The sequence below is a fragment of the Protomyctophum bolini genome (assembly GCF_963924005.1).
Source record: "Protomyctophum bolini genome assembly, chromosome: 22".
Lineage (NCBI taxonomy): Eukaryota > Metazoa > Chordata > Actinopteri > Myctophiformes > Myctophidae > Protomyctophum > Protomyctophum bolini.
The window spans coordinates 20,048,981-20,064,543 of NC_137883.1; the positions used below are offsets into that span (position 1 = coordinate 20,048,981).

Genomic DNA, 15,563 nt, shown 5'->3' on the forward strand with positions numbered 1-15,563 from the left:
AGGATAATTCAAGCTTTCCCTACAGCTGCAATGTTGGTGATTTCTGTTTGGATGGGCTGTCTATGGGAAGTGTCACCTATCACCTTGGTGGCAAGATGGCTGGGGTCTGAATATGGCCAATTGCCAGGGTATTATCTGTCTCACTAGGGTGCATACGTCTGCGTCTCACCAGCCAACACACAAGCCTTCGACAAGCCTGACCTAGAAAAAGTGCCCCTCGGGGCACAGGTCTCCACCAGGCCAGGTCAGGTTATTGTGGCCTCCTGGTGGCACTATAATAGGCCAATGGGAAAAGGGTGCCATTTCTTCTTATGCCTTTGATGGCAATTGGATGATTTGAGGCATAATTGTTCCAAAAATGTGTTTTGCCAAAATCCACCTGTTGGTGGCGCTATAACAGGCCAATGTGAAAAGGGTAGGATTTATTCCTCAGCCTAGTAGGAAAGTGCGTGAAAGATTTCATATTAATATATAAAAATCATTAATGTATCACAAATGCATCTTAATTTAAACTAACTGTTGAAAGAGAAGTACATGGTCAAAAGAACAATCTTTAACAGATGTATTCTTTTCAGAATTCAACAAACCACGTGCAACCCAGATTCGGCTCAAACAAGGATTTATATTAATTTCGCTCTGATGCCACTAAAACGGCATTCCACATTTTAGTGGCATCGGAGCGAAATTACATTAAGACGGACATTAAGAAATGTGAATCCCTAGAATCCTTCAAAACCGCTCTCAAACAGCACCCGGGTGGCTGCAATTCTAAACTGGCCCCTAAAAAAAGTCAGTCTTTTCCACACTGCACATGTGTTTTCCTTTTATTTTCTTAAAGCTGTACTGTATATATATGATTTTCTGTGTATAGCCTATTTGTACATCATTAATTAGTGCTTTCTCTGGTTCTATCCTCAAGTAACAGTTGTTGTATTGACCTGTACACCCGTATACATACTGTTCAATCAATCAATCCAAATTCCAATGGCATTTTCTATTTTGAAATCAAAACTTGTTGGCCAAAAATAACCTTTCCATTAGAAGAGTTGGCTGCTGCCCCGTGATACTGCAGGTTTAGTAGGCCTATATATCCATTTTACACAGAGTGAATGCATGGTTATGTAGGATGAATCACTATCTTATTAGTCTATTATGAATGTATTTATTTATCTATCAATAATTTTTCATTGTCAACTAATGGGAACAGTTTGAAATCCCCATTTATTTAGCATCATAGCCATGCACTTGCATATTGCATTATCTATAAACAGAATTGAACGTGATATCTTGACTTGGACATGTGATTATTAAAGTTGTTGGTTTCATATTTCTACCAAAACTTGAGAAAGTGGTTAAAAATAGGCTGTGCTATTAAAATGTTTTATTTTTTAGTGCCAGCGTAGGTTAAAAACCCTTTTATAGCTCTATGGTTAAAAACCTATATCCTATACAAAATATGTTTTGCAGGCAGTCTGCTCCTGGTTAATCTGATTCTGAGTTAAATTTCACAAACAAATGTTTTATGTCCAACAGACTTTCACTACCCCTGCGTAACGTTATGATCGCACAGCCCTTTTCTTTCCATAGCTGTCTATGGCCCCAGAGTTTTTTTTTCTTTTCCTTTTTTCTCTTTTTCCCCTGGCTGTCATGCAGACAGACTAATATAACTGGCCGGCGCTGCAATTTCGGAATCTGTCCTACAGTCCTTATATATGGCGGACGAAAATTTTCCACAAGAGGAACCGCAGCAACATACACACACACACACACACACACACACACACACACACACGCACAGGATTGTGTGTTGCGGGCTACAACGCAGACTGTACAAGGCAGAACAGCGCGGACCACTGGATTTTTTTTGTTTTTTTTTCGCGTCATGACGATTGAAATTGGAAAATGTCGCTCTGTTTGAGGCAATAAAGCATCTGCGTCTAAACATTTTTTTGGGGGGAAATTGTGAAACAAGTCAATTAGTGAATCTAGTGGAGTGAGTCGTCAGTTTTGTGTTGTGAATTTTGTGCAGTCACCTCTGCTCGAGGAAAAGAGAAGGTTTTTTAGTGCCTGACTCGCATATGAGCTTCATCGTTGCCACCGGAGGTACGTCAAACAAAACCACTATTATTGTTTCTGATTCTAGAAACAAAATGTTTAATTTTGCAGGCTCGCAATTGAAGCTTTCTGCATTGTTAATCATATATGAATGACGGGGCACTTACATGTATGAAATGCTGCTACTATAATATGTCATATAGTGCTGCTTTTTGAAGCCATCCTAAAACAGAACCAATAATCTGTTGATTTTGTTTTCTCTTTTTTTCCCCTCTTATTTTTAACAGTGATTTCCAAATAAAGTTTTTCAGCTAACTATACCCCGGTTATGCACCATAGTGTACTTTTATAAAGCACTTATGAGATGCTTTTGTTCATTCTGAAAGAGCGTGGGAACAAAACATGAAGGACAAGAAGGGGAGGAACAATCTGAAACACAAAAACCTCCTGCAGCCATGTTTTGTGAATTTTCCTGCGAATTTGACCAAATAAGCTTGTGCTCGTTCACAATCACGTCATACCTACATGCGCTGTTTTAATACTTTTGGCGACATGTGATATGCATATATATAACTCGCAGTAGAATGATTTCCAGGACAAAACGCAAAGCTCGTTCATTTACATTTTGACTTCTATTTTCCAAAAGGTTCGGGTTTTTAATTCCTTTATTTGTGGAATTGGCGCCACCTGTAGGTGGACAATTTGGGAAATAATTACGAAATTGTAAATTGGACTACTTTTGAAATTTGTTTTGTTTTATTGGAGACTTATCTGTTTGCACATGTGACATGTTGTCAACAATATGTAAAACTTAAATGTTTACATATTGCATGAAAGACTTGTTGCCAAGATGAAATTTACACTATTTATTTACTCAAAAATAATAATTAAGACAAGTGTATGTTTATTCTGTTCTTTCTGATGCTTCTATACCGTCTCCAGGGAAATGGGAATGTACAACTTGCATTTGTGTTGCTTATTGTTGGTGTGATACAGGCTGTGGTGTCTAGTAATTAAGCTGCAACAATCCACTCTGATTCCTGTAAAGCTATACTACTTTTGTGTGTGTGTGTGTGTGTGTGTGTGTGTGTGTGTGTGTGTGTGTGTGTGTGTGTCCATGGAAATAGGATTGTGATGCTGATGCGCAATTGTTAAACAATTAAACCCCAGCATGCCTATTCTGGGGATAACTTTAGCAGGAAATTGTGACGCGTTGTGAGCTTGTCGAGCAGCTATTTTCAGCGATGGTATTTAATGCAGGGCAAAAACGGACACTATAGTATAGAGCCCTGTGGAACTCCGCTAAACAACACTTGGGTTTTAAGGGGTTAAGCATAGGGGAGCAATGTGCACCAACTCTGTAAATGTGTAAGAGGGACAGCACAACTTAACACATAATAGTGAACTGAATGGTGGTGAAAGAATTCAGAGGAGGACTCAGGGAGACCGTGTCAGCACATTTTTAGGCAGGAAAAAACCTAAAAAACAATCAACCAATCTACTGTTTACACTAATCATGTGGATGCAAAAACAATTTCCCATCTTGCTTTTATTGTAAGGGAATCTGTGAAAGCCACTTTCCTGTGTGTAATTTTAGCATCGACCTTCAGCACTGTATAAATTTAAATAGTTGATGGAACATTTTAAGCTTTGCCTGATGAATCTGAGAATTAATTCCACTTCTATAGGCTTAGGTATCTAATCAAAAAAAGTACTAGGGACCGTTAATGATATTCTGAATTATACAGAAGCAACTTGTATGATTTAGGAGCGTTAGCATGAGTAAAGAGAAGGGATTTGTTTGAAATCAGAGCTCTCATATATGATAGTTTGATTTTTAATCATATACACCATTGTCTGATGTGCAACATATCAATTATGAAATAAAAAAGCTCTTCCTCTCAGGTAGAAGGTAGTAGACAAATGAGACGGAATGCATTTTCTGTATTTGTCGCTCAAATGATCAACTTATCATATTGGTAGTTTTTATTGTAAGATGTAGGCCTATATAAAGTCACTACCTAAATGCCATGTCAACTATCTGAATATGATTACAAATTTGCTATGCGAACGTCGCTGTGTCTTAAGGAAAACACAACCCCTGTGGGCGTAATAAATGTATTTGAACACCTTATGGCCCTGTAGTTTTAGTATTCTCAGAGGCATGTTGCAAATGTCTCAAAATGGCATCACTCAAATTAGACTCAAGGGAATGGCTTTTCAGGGTTTGGGGCTGCTGCATAAAAAAATTCTGTACATTCTGCACATATTTTTTTTTGCCTGCCTCTCCCTTTTTAAGAACGAACCTTATTGGTCTCATGAATAATGCATAAAGACTTTCAATTGCTGCAGTGGTTATGTACGCAGAACATTTTTGGTTGTTGATTATTTTCTGAAGGTATAGATGGAGCAATGGCTGTGCTGCATCTCTGAAAATACAAATTTTCAGCAAAGCAAATCTCATTTTCTGTGAGTGGAAATGGGAGGGGTGAAACTCCTATGGGTTTAATGAATCCATAAATCACAATGCTAGCAGGTTTGCTCTGGCTGCCTCAGTCTGCAGTGTAATTTTGATTTTCATCAAAAATTTAATCTGCCAGCCTACAAGGGGTTTAGCAGCAGACTGGATGCCGGCTTGAATTTCTAATTTTAGGGCCTGATCTTTCAGGATTTATTTTTGTATAATTCAAGGCTGCTTTTCAATATCTCTAGTTATTAAATTTTAATTCATGGCATTACCATATAGATTGAAAAAGGTTTTTATGGGGTTTTTGGAGTGCACAAGGATGGAATTCTATTCTCCTATATGACACACTTTCCTTTTTTCCCAGAGCAATCTTAGCGGGGGTGGGTGGAATTCTGTCATTTCTCTGCATTATTGCTTTTTGAAATTGTTTGTCGTGAGCCATCTTTGGTGACATTTATTAGTAGGCTAAAGAAAGGGTATTTGTTTAAGGGAAAAGGGGTAGCATAATAGCGAAGTATTTAGGCTAAAACAGGTTTTGGTCATCCTTTGCCACTGACCTTTTATTGCAAAGATATACAATGGAGCAGTACTTTTCTTTTCTTTTTTTTGACATTTCAGCAGATTATTTTCAATTTCCCTGCAACATCAAGTTTATGATGAGCCTTGTTTTTTTTTTTTTTTAACACTTAAACCCTATAAAGTTCCTTGACTGGAGTTCCCCAGGGATCTACTTAGTCCACTCCTTTTCCGCTCTACACCAAATCCCTTTGCTGATCTTTGCTGATAGCTGATCTACAAGCTCACTCCAGAATGTGGAAGGGTGCTGAGGTTCATGCATTTTAGATTGGCCTATTATTTTACATTGTTAGGTTAGCCTCGGAAAACCAGACGTTTCTACTGGGGGACGATGCAAGTTGGTTATGGCCGATCAAATAATTAGTAAGAAGACAAACAAAACTAAGTGTTGTGCCTTTCGTACAGGTCTGTCTGTGGCTCCTTTATGCCCATATATGGAGTTCTGTGTGTGGCTAGGCCAAATATAGTGTAGGGGTTCAGGCCATAGGCTTCACAAATCCCCTGCGGGCCAGTCTATGATGACTTATTTATAACATCAAATGTGATCCACGGATCCGACCAACTTCCCACTTGGCGCATCACTCCCTAGGGGTCCTTGGCAGCATACACCGCAGGGTTTGAAGTCAATCTGTCGGGTGGTTCTCTAGATGAGGAAGTTGTGACTCTTACTCACTGACTCCAATGACTTGTGAATGTGTAGATAGATGGACGCAGAACACACTGATGTGGATGTTGAAGCAAGTAGGAACACCAGGATTATCCTAGTAGTGTGCAGTGGTTGATTTGGTTCATTGTTGTGTAGGGACAGACACCGTAGTGCCCTGCCTGAAATTAGGCCAATTATTTTAAGTACCTACCAGTCACTACAGTGCAGGAATACTGAGTAAGTGTAAAAAAATCACACCCGTGTGAAGTGAGGGGCGCTTTACCAACCCTTATCTTACATCATCACGATAAAACATAACATCATATGCCGATTTGCTCTGTGACAGACAAAACAAACTAAAAAATAGAGAAATGGAAGTGCTGCAGGAATCAGTTAGTGGCTCTTAGATGGGTGCTCTTTGGTGATACAGGTAGGACCATAGACAAAAAAGGTATTTTTCCTTGAAGTTGTATTGCTTAATTAATAATTCCCAAAGGTGTAAATTGCTAAAAAGTGAAGATGTATATAATTTATTGATGAGCAAGGAAAATAAAAACAGGACCTATATGCATTTCGACCGATAAAGGTCTTTGTCAGGGTCTATCTAACATCTTGGCTAGATAGTCACCCTTAAATACAGCCAGGTGGTGGAGTTGATCCAATCATGCCATTTTGTTGTATTACATCATTATTATTTCATTGGCACATAAATTATTTCATTTTATAAGTGTATATAAGAGAGAGTATCAGAGACGCATTTCCCTGCATGTGTAGACTCTCAGACAACTCCAGCAACAAGGCAAATAATAGGCTTTGTGCAGTAGTCTCGCTAGCACATTGTGGTTAATATCCATGTGCTGACATTTAACAAAACAGCTGCCCCCAATAATGACCAGAACAGTCTATTGTAAATGTGCTTGCCTCCTGTAAAACCGGTTTCATAAATGGACATTATCCACACAGTCACGAACCCATTCACATTCCCTAAAGTTAAACTGTTAATCATATATATATATATACTGTGACACAACGTGTCGCAGCACGCCGTGTTCTGAGCTAAAGTACTATAGATCAGCTATTTTTTTTAAACTTTTTATTCATATTTTGTTGTTGAAATGTTACATTTTTGGAAATCTTCTAAAAGTGTTTAGCTATAATGATGATATGTCTAAAGTGGGGACGCCAGGAACGTGGTTAAGCTTTCTGGTGTGGTACTGCACTTGTGATAGATCTCTTTAAAGCTCAGGTGAAAATGAAATGTATGGAATACAATGACTATAATAGTCTTGTTTAATAATGATGGATGATCTGCAGCAGCAGTCAAACCAAACAGTAGTATAGTATGTCATCAAAAACAATGATAAACGACATACTATGTATTTTTTTTAATGGTTTTCATTAGGGATTAAAATGATCGATTAATTCATTAATTGATTAATTCAATTCATAACCTTATCGATCAATTAACCGGCTAGTTGATATGTGGTGTTTTTAGTTATCTGAGAATCTTAATTTCCCTCAATATGTTTTAACATAAAAATCTACATTTTGCTGATACAGAAAGAATACAAAAGGCATATTGTATTCCTTAATCAAATAGGCCTACTTATTTGACGCCAGGCAATGGCATCTTTTTATGAGGATGGATCGTTGGATCCTCTATCATTATTAAACAAGACTTAAGACTTACAGAGTGCAGATTTTATATTCCTTTCTACGTATTATGTGAATCTGCAGCCAGTATATTATATTCCTGAACTCTTCCAGACTGTCCTTGAGTTGAGCGAGCCTTTAATTCCCTTGAAGTGAGTGGAATACAATGACCCCATTTCATGGTTGATGTGGCGTGGAGCTCTGGGTTAATTCTATTGGCTTTTTGTTTTGGCTCATCAACTTGCGCTTTTAAATGTAGTTTAATGACCTCTGAGATATTATACGTTATATGGAGAGTGCACAGAGAATACGGTCCGCCCACTCACTTCAAGGAAGCTTGCTCACCCAGCGCAAACTTGAGACCGCAGAGACACTTTACTGTGAAGGACGACTTCACTCATTTTGATTGTGGGGGTCCCTGGAACATATTCTTTTCAGAAGGGGTCTGCGGTCCTTGACATGAAATAGTTACTGCTCTAAATTATTAGAAAGGGGAGAAGAAAAGGGTTGCATGACAAAGAGATCCATCATGTGCCTGGGTGTATTAGTAATATAAATAAATATAATTTACTACTAGCCATTTAAGATAGAAAGAGCAGTTACTGGAATGTGCTGCTAGTAGTAGTAGTAGTAGAAAGTACTCATTGTGCAGAATGTCTCGTTTCAAGTTGTTTCAGATGTATAAAAAATAGCAGATCTACAAGCCAACATGTATACTACTCTACAAAGTAACTAGTAACTAAAGTGTTCAAATAAGTACACATGTTGGACCTGGAATGTAGTGGAGTAGAATTTGTAAGTATTGGAAATACTCAAGTAAAGTACATACCTCAAAAGTGCAGTACTTCAGTAAATCTTCGTAAATCGTTTCTCCACAGCTTTGTCGAGCTCTGCTCTAATGCAGTGCTTCTCAACCTGTGGGTCGGGACCCCCGGGGGGGTCCCCACAAACAAATTATTTGTTTTTGGAGGGTCCCCAGATGACAGTAAAGTGACAATTTAAGGACTTAAGACATTTTACTGTATCACTGCATTTTAAAGACCATTACTGCATCAAAAGTAATACAACAAACTATACTATTAAAAACATGTCAGACATTTGCCAAATTGTCAAATAATATAAGAGGCAAAAAATCTACAAGGTTAGATCTGCTATTTTCACTATGTGACTGGCTGTGAGCCAATATAGTGATATACTGTATCTACGGTACACTCATATATCCTATAATGCAGTGGTTTTCAACCTTTTTCATATCAAGGCCCATTATTTATTTGGCATTTCAGCCACGTACATTTGATGAGATTTAGCCTCTCAGACCCAAAACTTTTAATATTTGCTGTCGTTGGATAAGATTTTGTTCACATTTCCATGCTTTATTGATGTTCGTACCATTTGGTGAGACAACAGGCAATCGTTGATCAAAATAACAATTATTCTACATTCTCTAATTGTGTAGACTTTTTGTAAATTAAGTAATGCAGATGTTTAACAATAATTTAACTTGAGAGCATAAAATGAAACCAAATCTCCATTTAGCTGGGGACCACCTGGATCCCCCTCAAGGACCACTGGTGGTCCCCGGACCACTGGTTGACAACCACTGCTCTAATGTGATTGACGAGAGACTCAATATAAAACCTTTTGGCCATCGATTGATCTGCAAGCGTTTCAGTCCCGTAGGAATCTCAAGGATCAATACATCTTTCTCATAATTGTTATTGTTCTCTCCTGAATGGGGGAGATGGCAGTGTGTAGTTTTCTATGGGTTGTATACAGGGTTTTTTTGTTTGTATTTTTCAGTGTTCATTTGGTTTGACATTTTACTGTTATGCTGACAAAGAGGCTATATATACACAGTATATGAGAGAGGTTGTGCACAGCACTGAACACATTCCAGGATGCTGTAGACACGGAGTGCTTCTTGGCAGATTTGAGACGTAGCTACGCTATTGTGAATGACATTGGCCTGCATGCACCAAAATGTGTCATTTTGACATTGGATGAAATAGACGTGTGCTCTTACCTGTCATTCTGCTCTCATGTAGGCTAGCTCAGTAGATGCATGTCTATTCTATAGTAGCCAATTCATGACTTACGAACATTGACAAAAAACAATGAATTCACTCATATTTATCGTGTAGTGCACAGTACACACGATTTGCCAGTGTTCACAAGTGGTTCTCAAACCTTTTCATGTGAAGGACCCCCAAATTAATATGTATTTGGCCGTGGGCCCCCCATCTTCAAATATTTTATGGCAGGGACCCCCGTTGCCACATACAAGATTTGTTTGTTGGCCCGGGCGGCGGCTGGCGTAGCTCTCTGGGCACATATTGCTTTGTGTCACCCCCCATCTCTCTCTCTCTCTCTCTCCATTTCCTGAGCCTATTATTAATCTATCAATATATATATATCTCCCAAAACATTTTTTTATTATAATGATACATTTATACACAATTGAAACATTTCACATCCATTCAGCACTACAGTCCTTGGCATGAACGCACACATGTGCCCCTGCAGGGCCACCACACACACACACACACACACACACACACACACACACACAGAGAGGTTCACACAGAGTTTGTTCCATTATTAAAGGCTTAAATCTCAAATTGGCTTTGAAATAGACTGCAAACTTGAATAGGCCCTGCATTTCAAAAGGCATTCATAGGGCTTTGTACATTACACATTGTCCAGTGCCTAAAAAAACTGATATCAATTAATGTTTGTTGAAAAATCTGCATTTAAATAATTGACAACTCTTAAGTATTTAATTTGAAAACTTTGTAAAATGATTGCTACACTAAATGAATAAATGTCAGCAGACACCCTTTCTAATTAGTGTTTCTAATCATTGCCTTTTGTTCCAGTGAATGGAAATCTTGATCAATGATATTCTAGACAATGTGTGTTTGCAATTTTATAGCAACAATTTGCAGAAAGGCTATCCTGCTTTCAGTATAACAATATCCCCAGTGTCATCCATGCTCTCTCGACTCCCACATAGAAACGGTTTGTTGCGATGAGTTGACCTGTCACAATCCTATATATTAAATTGCCTAGAGGGTTGACCAATGATGGTTGGAAGTCACAAACGTAACATGCAGACTTGCAAGGCGCACCGTTGCTCCGATCCGCAACAAACTTGGCACACGCATATGGCAGCCATGCCCATATCCAATAGTCACACACAAAATTAACCTTTCAAAAAAGCCCTTAGTTTTATCGTCAGAATTGTTTTCCATTCATGTACCGGTATATGAATTAATCTGACAGCCGGGGGTAGGGTTAACACAGGGCAGAGGGAACATAAACATGCTCCCACAAACACTGTAGCAATGTTCCAAACTAGTGAAAGATATCGTCTCTGTCGGGTTAGTGGTGCCCCATTAGATTTTTTTGCCAGGGACCCCCCAGAAGAGAAGAGTGTGTTAAAAAAATGTCTTAATTCTTTTTTTGCCCTTTAAAAAAATAAATAGTAGCTGTACATGCTCTGGCACACGTTTTTCAATACCATAGTATGTAATATTTCATGGTTTTCGATGACATACTACAGTATGTCGTTTTTCATGGTTTTCGATGGGGGAAAAAAAGATGAAAACCATGAAAGAAAAAAAAACATACATTATGGATAATATGATAGTGGATGGAAGGTGACGTTGAAAAGACTACCTATGCTCAACATACAGTAATTGTTGTACATAGACGATCTACAGGCTCACTAGGTATCCAGATGACATTTATCATCTATTTTCTTAATCTTCCCCTATAATGACATAGCCAATTATCATTACCAGATTGAAACAGCATGAAGGAGGTGTGATTCGTTCTGTCAAAGCAAGCAGGGTGGTGTGCTGGGCACAGTGGCACCTCCGACTAGAAAAGGTGCTTTTGGACGTGTGCCCAATGCAGTTATCCACAGCAAGGCAATTCCATTTTATGGTTGATTGGATGTTGCATTCATGACATATGGTGTTTTGCTGAGCTCAGTTCCTGTCCTGCCAACACACTTGAACAAACTAAGTGATATTGTTGCCTCATTCCATTAATCCATTGTTAAGCAACTGAATTTCCCACAGACAGACAGACGGAGCTGTCTGCCCGGCCCAAAGACCTTATTAACTGTTGGGTTGAAAAGGTGAAAGGTTAAGGTCTGTCTGTTAGCAGAATAACTTGGGACGATCACCTGTTTGTTTTTTCACGTGGAAATGATCAGTAGACTGCCCTGAAGAGATGTTTAACTTTTTGGTGGAATGGCATAATCTATGGTGGAAATGCCATATCTTGAGTTTCTTGACAGTTGCATAGTGTTGCAGGAGGTATGCACTCTATTTTCGTTGTGTTATCCCTTTAGCCTAAATGTCTTGGTGTACCTCTGTGCTGTTGACGTTTCTGACTAAAGCATTGGTGTGTATGTATTTGCCTGAAGAGATGATTTGTGTTAGAAAGTTTTGCTTAACACATTCTGTACAAAACACGTCTGGAAACGTCATAAGGATCAGAACCGAGTGGTACCTTAGACGTCTGTGGACGTCCTAGCGACGTCCAAACGACGTGGGGCGAGATAATAATATTCAGAATTATTCCTTCTTTTTTTTTTGGCATTTCGCTTTTCGCTTGCCGTATGCTAACGCTCTGTGCAAATATTAGCTTGTCATTGACTCCCATGTTAGCGCGGCGGAAAGAATGACTCGTATCTCCTCATCCAGGGCGCTCTCCGTGGTGATGAATGGATCGATATGCTGGCGCTGCATTTCTGCTCCTCATCCGTCTCTCCCGCAAAATATGAACGCTTTTTGGAGTTTATATAAATATAGTAAGATGATCGGGGATTATGAGCTCACTTTGTCAAGTCAATTTTTTTAAGAAAGTGTTTCCGGTTCATGGCTTTCAGAGTAAAAGCGATCACTACTCTGGCGACTACTCTGGCACCCCGGAGCGTCTATTTTGATGCACTTCCTGTACTAGATGTGTTAACAGGCCCTTCTTAAACTACCGGTAATTTAACTATTCATGATTGCATGATACTTACCCCTGCAAAACTTTTTAACTCAACAGTTTTTAGCAATGAACAACCCCTATACGTAACTCTACATTTCAATCCGTAACCAATTTTATAGTATATATAGCAACATAATTATTTTGTCATTTCTTATATATTTGGAGTTTTTCAGAAAACTTGGGTCGGGATTGGGTCAGGCGTTTTTAGAATGGCCAGATCTACATGGGTTAATAAGCAGAAGGCTAGGTGAGGCTAGAGTGTTTGCTAGCCACTTCTTAGGCAGACACCATCAAAATCATTGGAAAAACAGTCCTAAAACATCAGTCCAGACTTAAGCGTAATGAGAAAAAAGGGGTATTTTGTATTTATAGCCAAATAATATAAGAGCTTATTTATTGGCGACCAGCTAGTGACCACCTAGTGTAAAAGAAAGTATGTTTGGAAGTTGCACTTGCCAGGTACAGTACAGCCTAGGTACAGAAAACAAGACAAGCTAGCTTCTGAATGACATATTTTAATTTGTATGCATATTGGTCAGCCACCTGCAGTGAGCTTCATGTAAAAACAATCATGTCTTAGGTAAAATTATAATAATCTAAAATGGTACTTTATGAATAGTGTAAAAATGAGCTAATTATTGTGCCTGTTTGCTGAGGTGTGTTCATCAGTTCATTTCCAAGAAAAGGTCTGTTTGGTCCAATGAAAAGGCTCATTGTTGCTCTTTGGTGTTGCTATTATTAGGAGAGTAATTTCCCCTCTTTCCACTAAAATAAGTAATCCTGGCATTACTGTTTTTCTTGGTTGCATTCTGACCACATTCTGTTGACAAAGCCTGGCTACTTTATAGTCCTGTACTGCATAGAAAGTTGGCTAATTTGGATATTTCTGAAATTAGAGCACTTGGGTGCCAAGACACTCTATTTTATTGTCTTCGAAGGTCAAATATAAACAATGAAGCCACTGTACACCAGAGCTTATTTTTGTATCATCTTCATCTATTGTTTTCCTCTTTCCTCACACTCTAGCCCTGTTGTAGAAGTTGTTAGCAATGCTAGTACAAGTCCACTGCTTCTCAACCTATTTTCAAGAACCCCCAGTTTAATATGCATTAGTACAGACTACAGAGACCCCCATTTGATAAAATGTTCTATCTATGAGACTACCAACCTATACACTGTAAAATCATCAGTGTTAATTAACACTGAGAGACTATCTACAACTCATTGGAACCTCTTGGAATTACAGAACTGTAACAATCCATTTTTGGTTCTTAATGATCAAATCAGTGTAGCCGGGGAACCCTGCAGGCCCTCAATTAGCCCTGGGGGTCCATGGACCGCCCGTTGAGGACCAGTGCTATAGAGCGTCGCAGTGCTGCCCCCTTTCAGAACGATGAGTGGCCCAGGAAATAATTCCCCATTCATTTTCCCCATAGGCTTTTCAAAAAGTACGGTATTTATTTAAGACGTTTACGCCGTGGACAAAGCCAACTCGATTTGTGACAAATCATCACAATAAACACAATGTTTTGGCCCGATCAAATAATTAGTAAGAAGAAAAACAAAACAAAAAGTGTTGTACCCTGCCTTTATTTTCTTCTTTTTAATTACGGTATTTGATCGGCACAAAACATTGTGTTTATTGTCATGATTTGTCACAACTCAACGTCTCATGCACGCGCAAATAAAATTGCGTGGCCCGGGGTGGGGCTGCCCCCCTCGCCCCCCACCCCTAGAAACAACTATGCCTGTTTAGTACAGTCAAACCAAGCTTATACAAATCGGGTCCCAACCAACCAATACTGGGGTGCAGTCCAGAGTATGAAAAAAATCTTTTTCACCTCCAAAGATCCAATTTTCACATTCAGTTCATTCAACTGAATGTGTGAATGTGTCACTGCGACCCCAGCTAACGGCTAGTGAGCCAGTCAGCGCAACATTGTCATCATGACATGCCGGCCCATAATACACAGGCACAGAGTATTCAATTTGCGGTTGCAGTGTCTTTTTTTCCTTCTCTTTATCCTATCATTTCATTGTGCCACGGAGGACCCCTGCTCTATAGCTATCTATTTTAGTTTTAGTTTTTTATAGAATAGAAAGAGCGGTTGTCTCACTTTTCTGTCCTTTATTTTATGTGTGTGTTCTTCGTTTTGGAACAGATGGGGGTGGTCCGTGGCCAAATATATCAATTTAATGGTCCTCCTTGAGAACCACTGCTTTCGTCTCATTGACTGTCTCCTTCTACCCCCCCCCCCCTGTCTCCCTTGCAGTAGCACTGGCCCAGAGGAGGCTACTGAGGTATGAGTGCTCCAGAGGCAGCCAGTCCTGGGAAGGAGCTGGTGGATACAGAGGACAGAGATGGCCCCTCCTCGCCCGTCCCAGCCGTGGCCACCGCCTCGTCCATCGCTGCCACCGACGACGACGCCAGTCCGACCACCAGGCCCGTCACACTGGCCAGTCAGCCTGTCACACTGGCCAGTCAGCCTGTCCCACTGGCCAGTCAGCCTGTCACACTGGCCAGTCAGCCTGTCACACTGGCCAGTCCGACGCCCAGGCCCGTCACAATGGCCAGTCCGACGCCCAAGCCCGTCGGACTGGCCAGTGTGACGTCATACTGGCCCGTCATACTGGCCAGTCAGACGCCCAAGCCCGTCACACTGATGCCTGTCACGCTGAAGAAAGAGCCCGAGACTCCCGTGACTCCCGTAGCAGCCTTGGTTCCCGTGGCCAGCAACGGGAAAGTCGGGGATGCCAACCCTGCTGAGATCTGTGTGGTCATAGGAGGAAATGACCGCGGACCCCAGACCCAGGGTATGTTTGCCCTGCTTGGTTCTGCTCCCCCAACGAAGAACACAGATTCATGCATAGGTGTGTGACTGTGTGTGTGTGTGTGTGTGTGTGTGTGTGTGTGTGTGTGTGTGTGTGTGTGTGTGTGCGTGTGTGCGTGGGTGCGTGCATGCGTGCGTGTGAATACAGTCATTTGTCAGTCTTGTCCAAACACGACTGAGTTTTTGGAGGAGCACATTTTCTCTCCTTGGTTAACTCACACCTCAGTTTTTTTTCCTTTTCTTGCATTACGTCCTTATTTAGAACCAACTATCCTGTAACATTCCATGGTGACCTTCAAACTCTTCTGGCCACATGTGAACACTGGAA

General features: G+C 40.1%; 1 protein-coding gene across 5 annotated transcripts in view; it reads left to right on the forward strand.

Annotated features, from left to right (window-relative positions):
• Positions 1–1,668: 1,668 nt before the first annotated feature.
• The window catches only part of znf618 (zinc finger protein 618), a 42,034-nt gene continuing 28,139 nt past the window's right edge, over positions 1,669–15,563 (forward strand). For 3 of the 5 annotated variants that reach the window (XM_080755314.1, XM_080755318.1, XM_080755316.1), the window contains exons 1-2: positions 1,669–2,103; positions 14,678–15,275. In XM_080755314.1, coding sequence (XP_080611440.1) covers positions 14,708–15,275 — 568 coding nt within the window. In that variant the 5' untranslated portion in view covers positions 1,669–2,103; positions 14,678–14,707. The remainder of the gene's footprint in view (positions 2,104–14,677; positions 15,276–15,563) is intronic. The other 2 variants (XM_080755317.1, XM_080755315.1) reach the window with 2 other exon arrangements.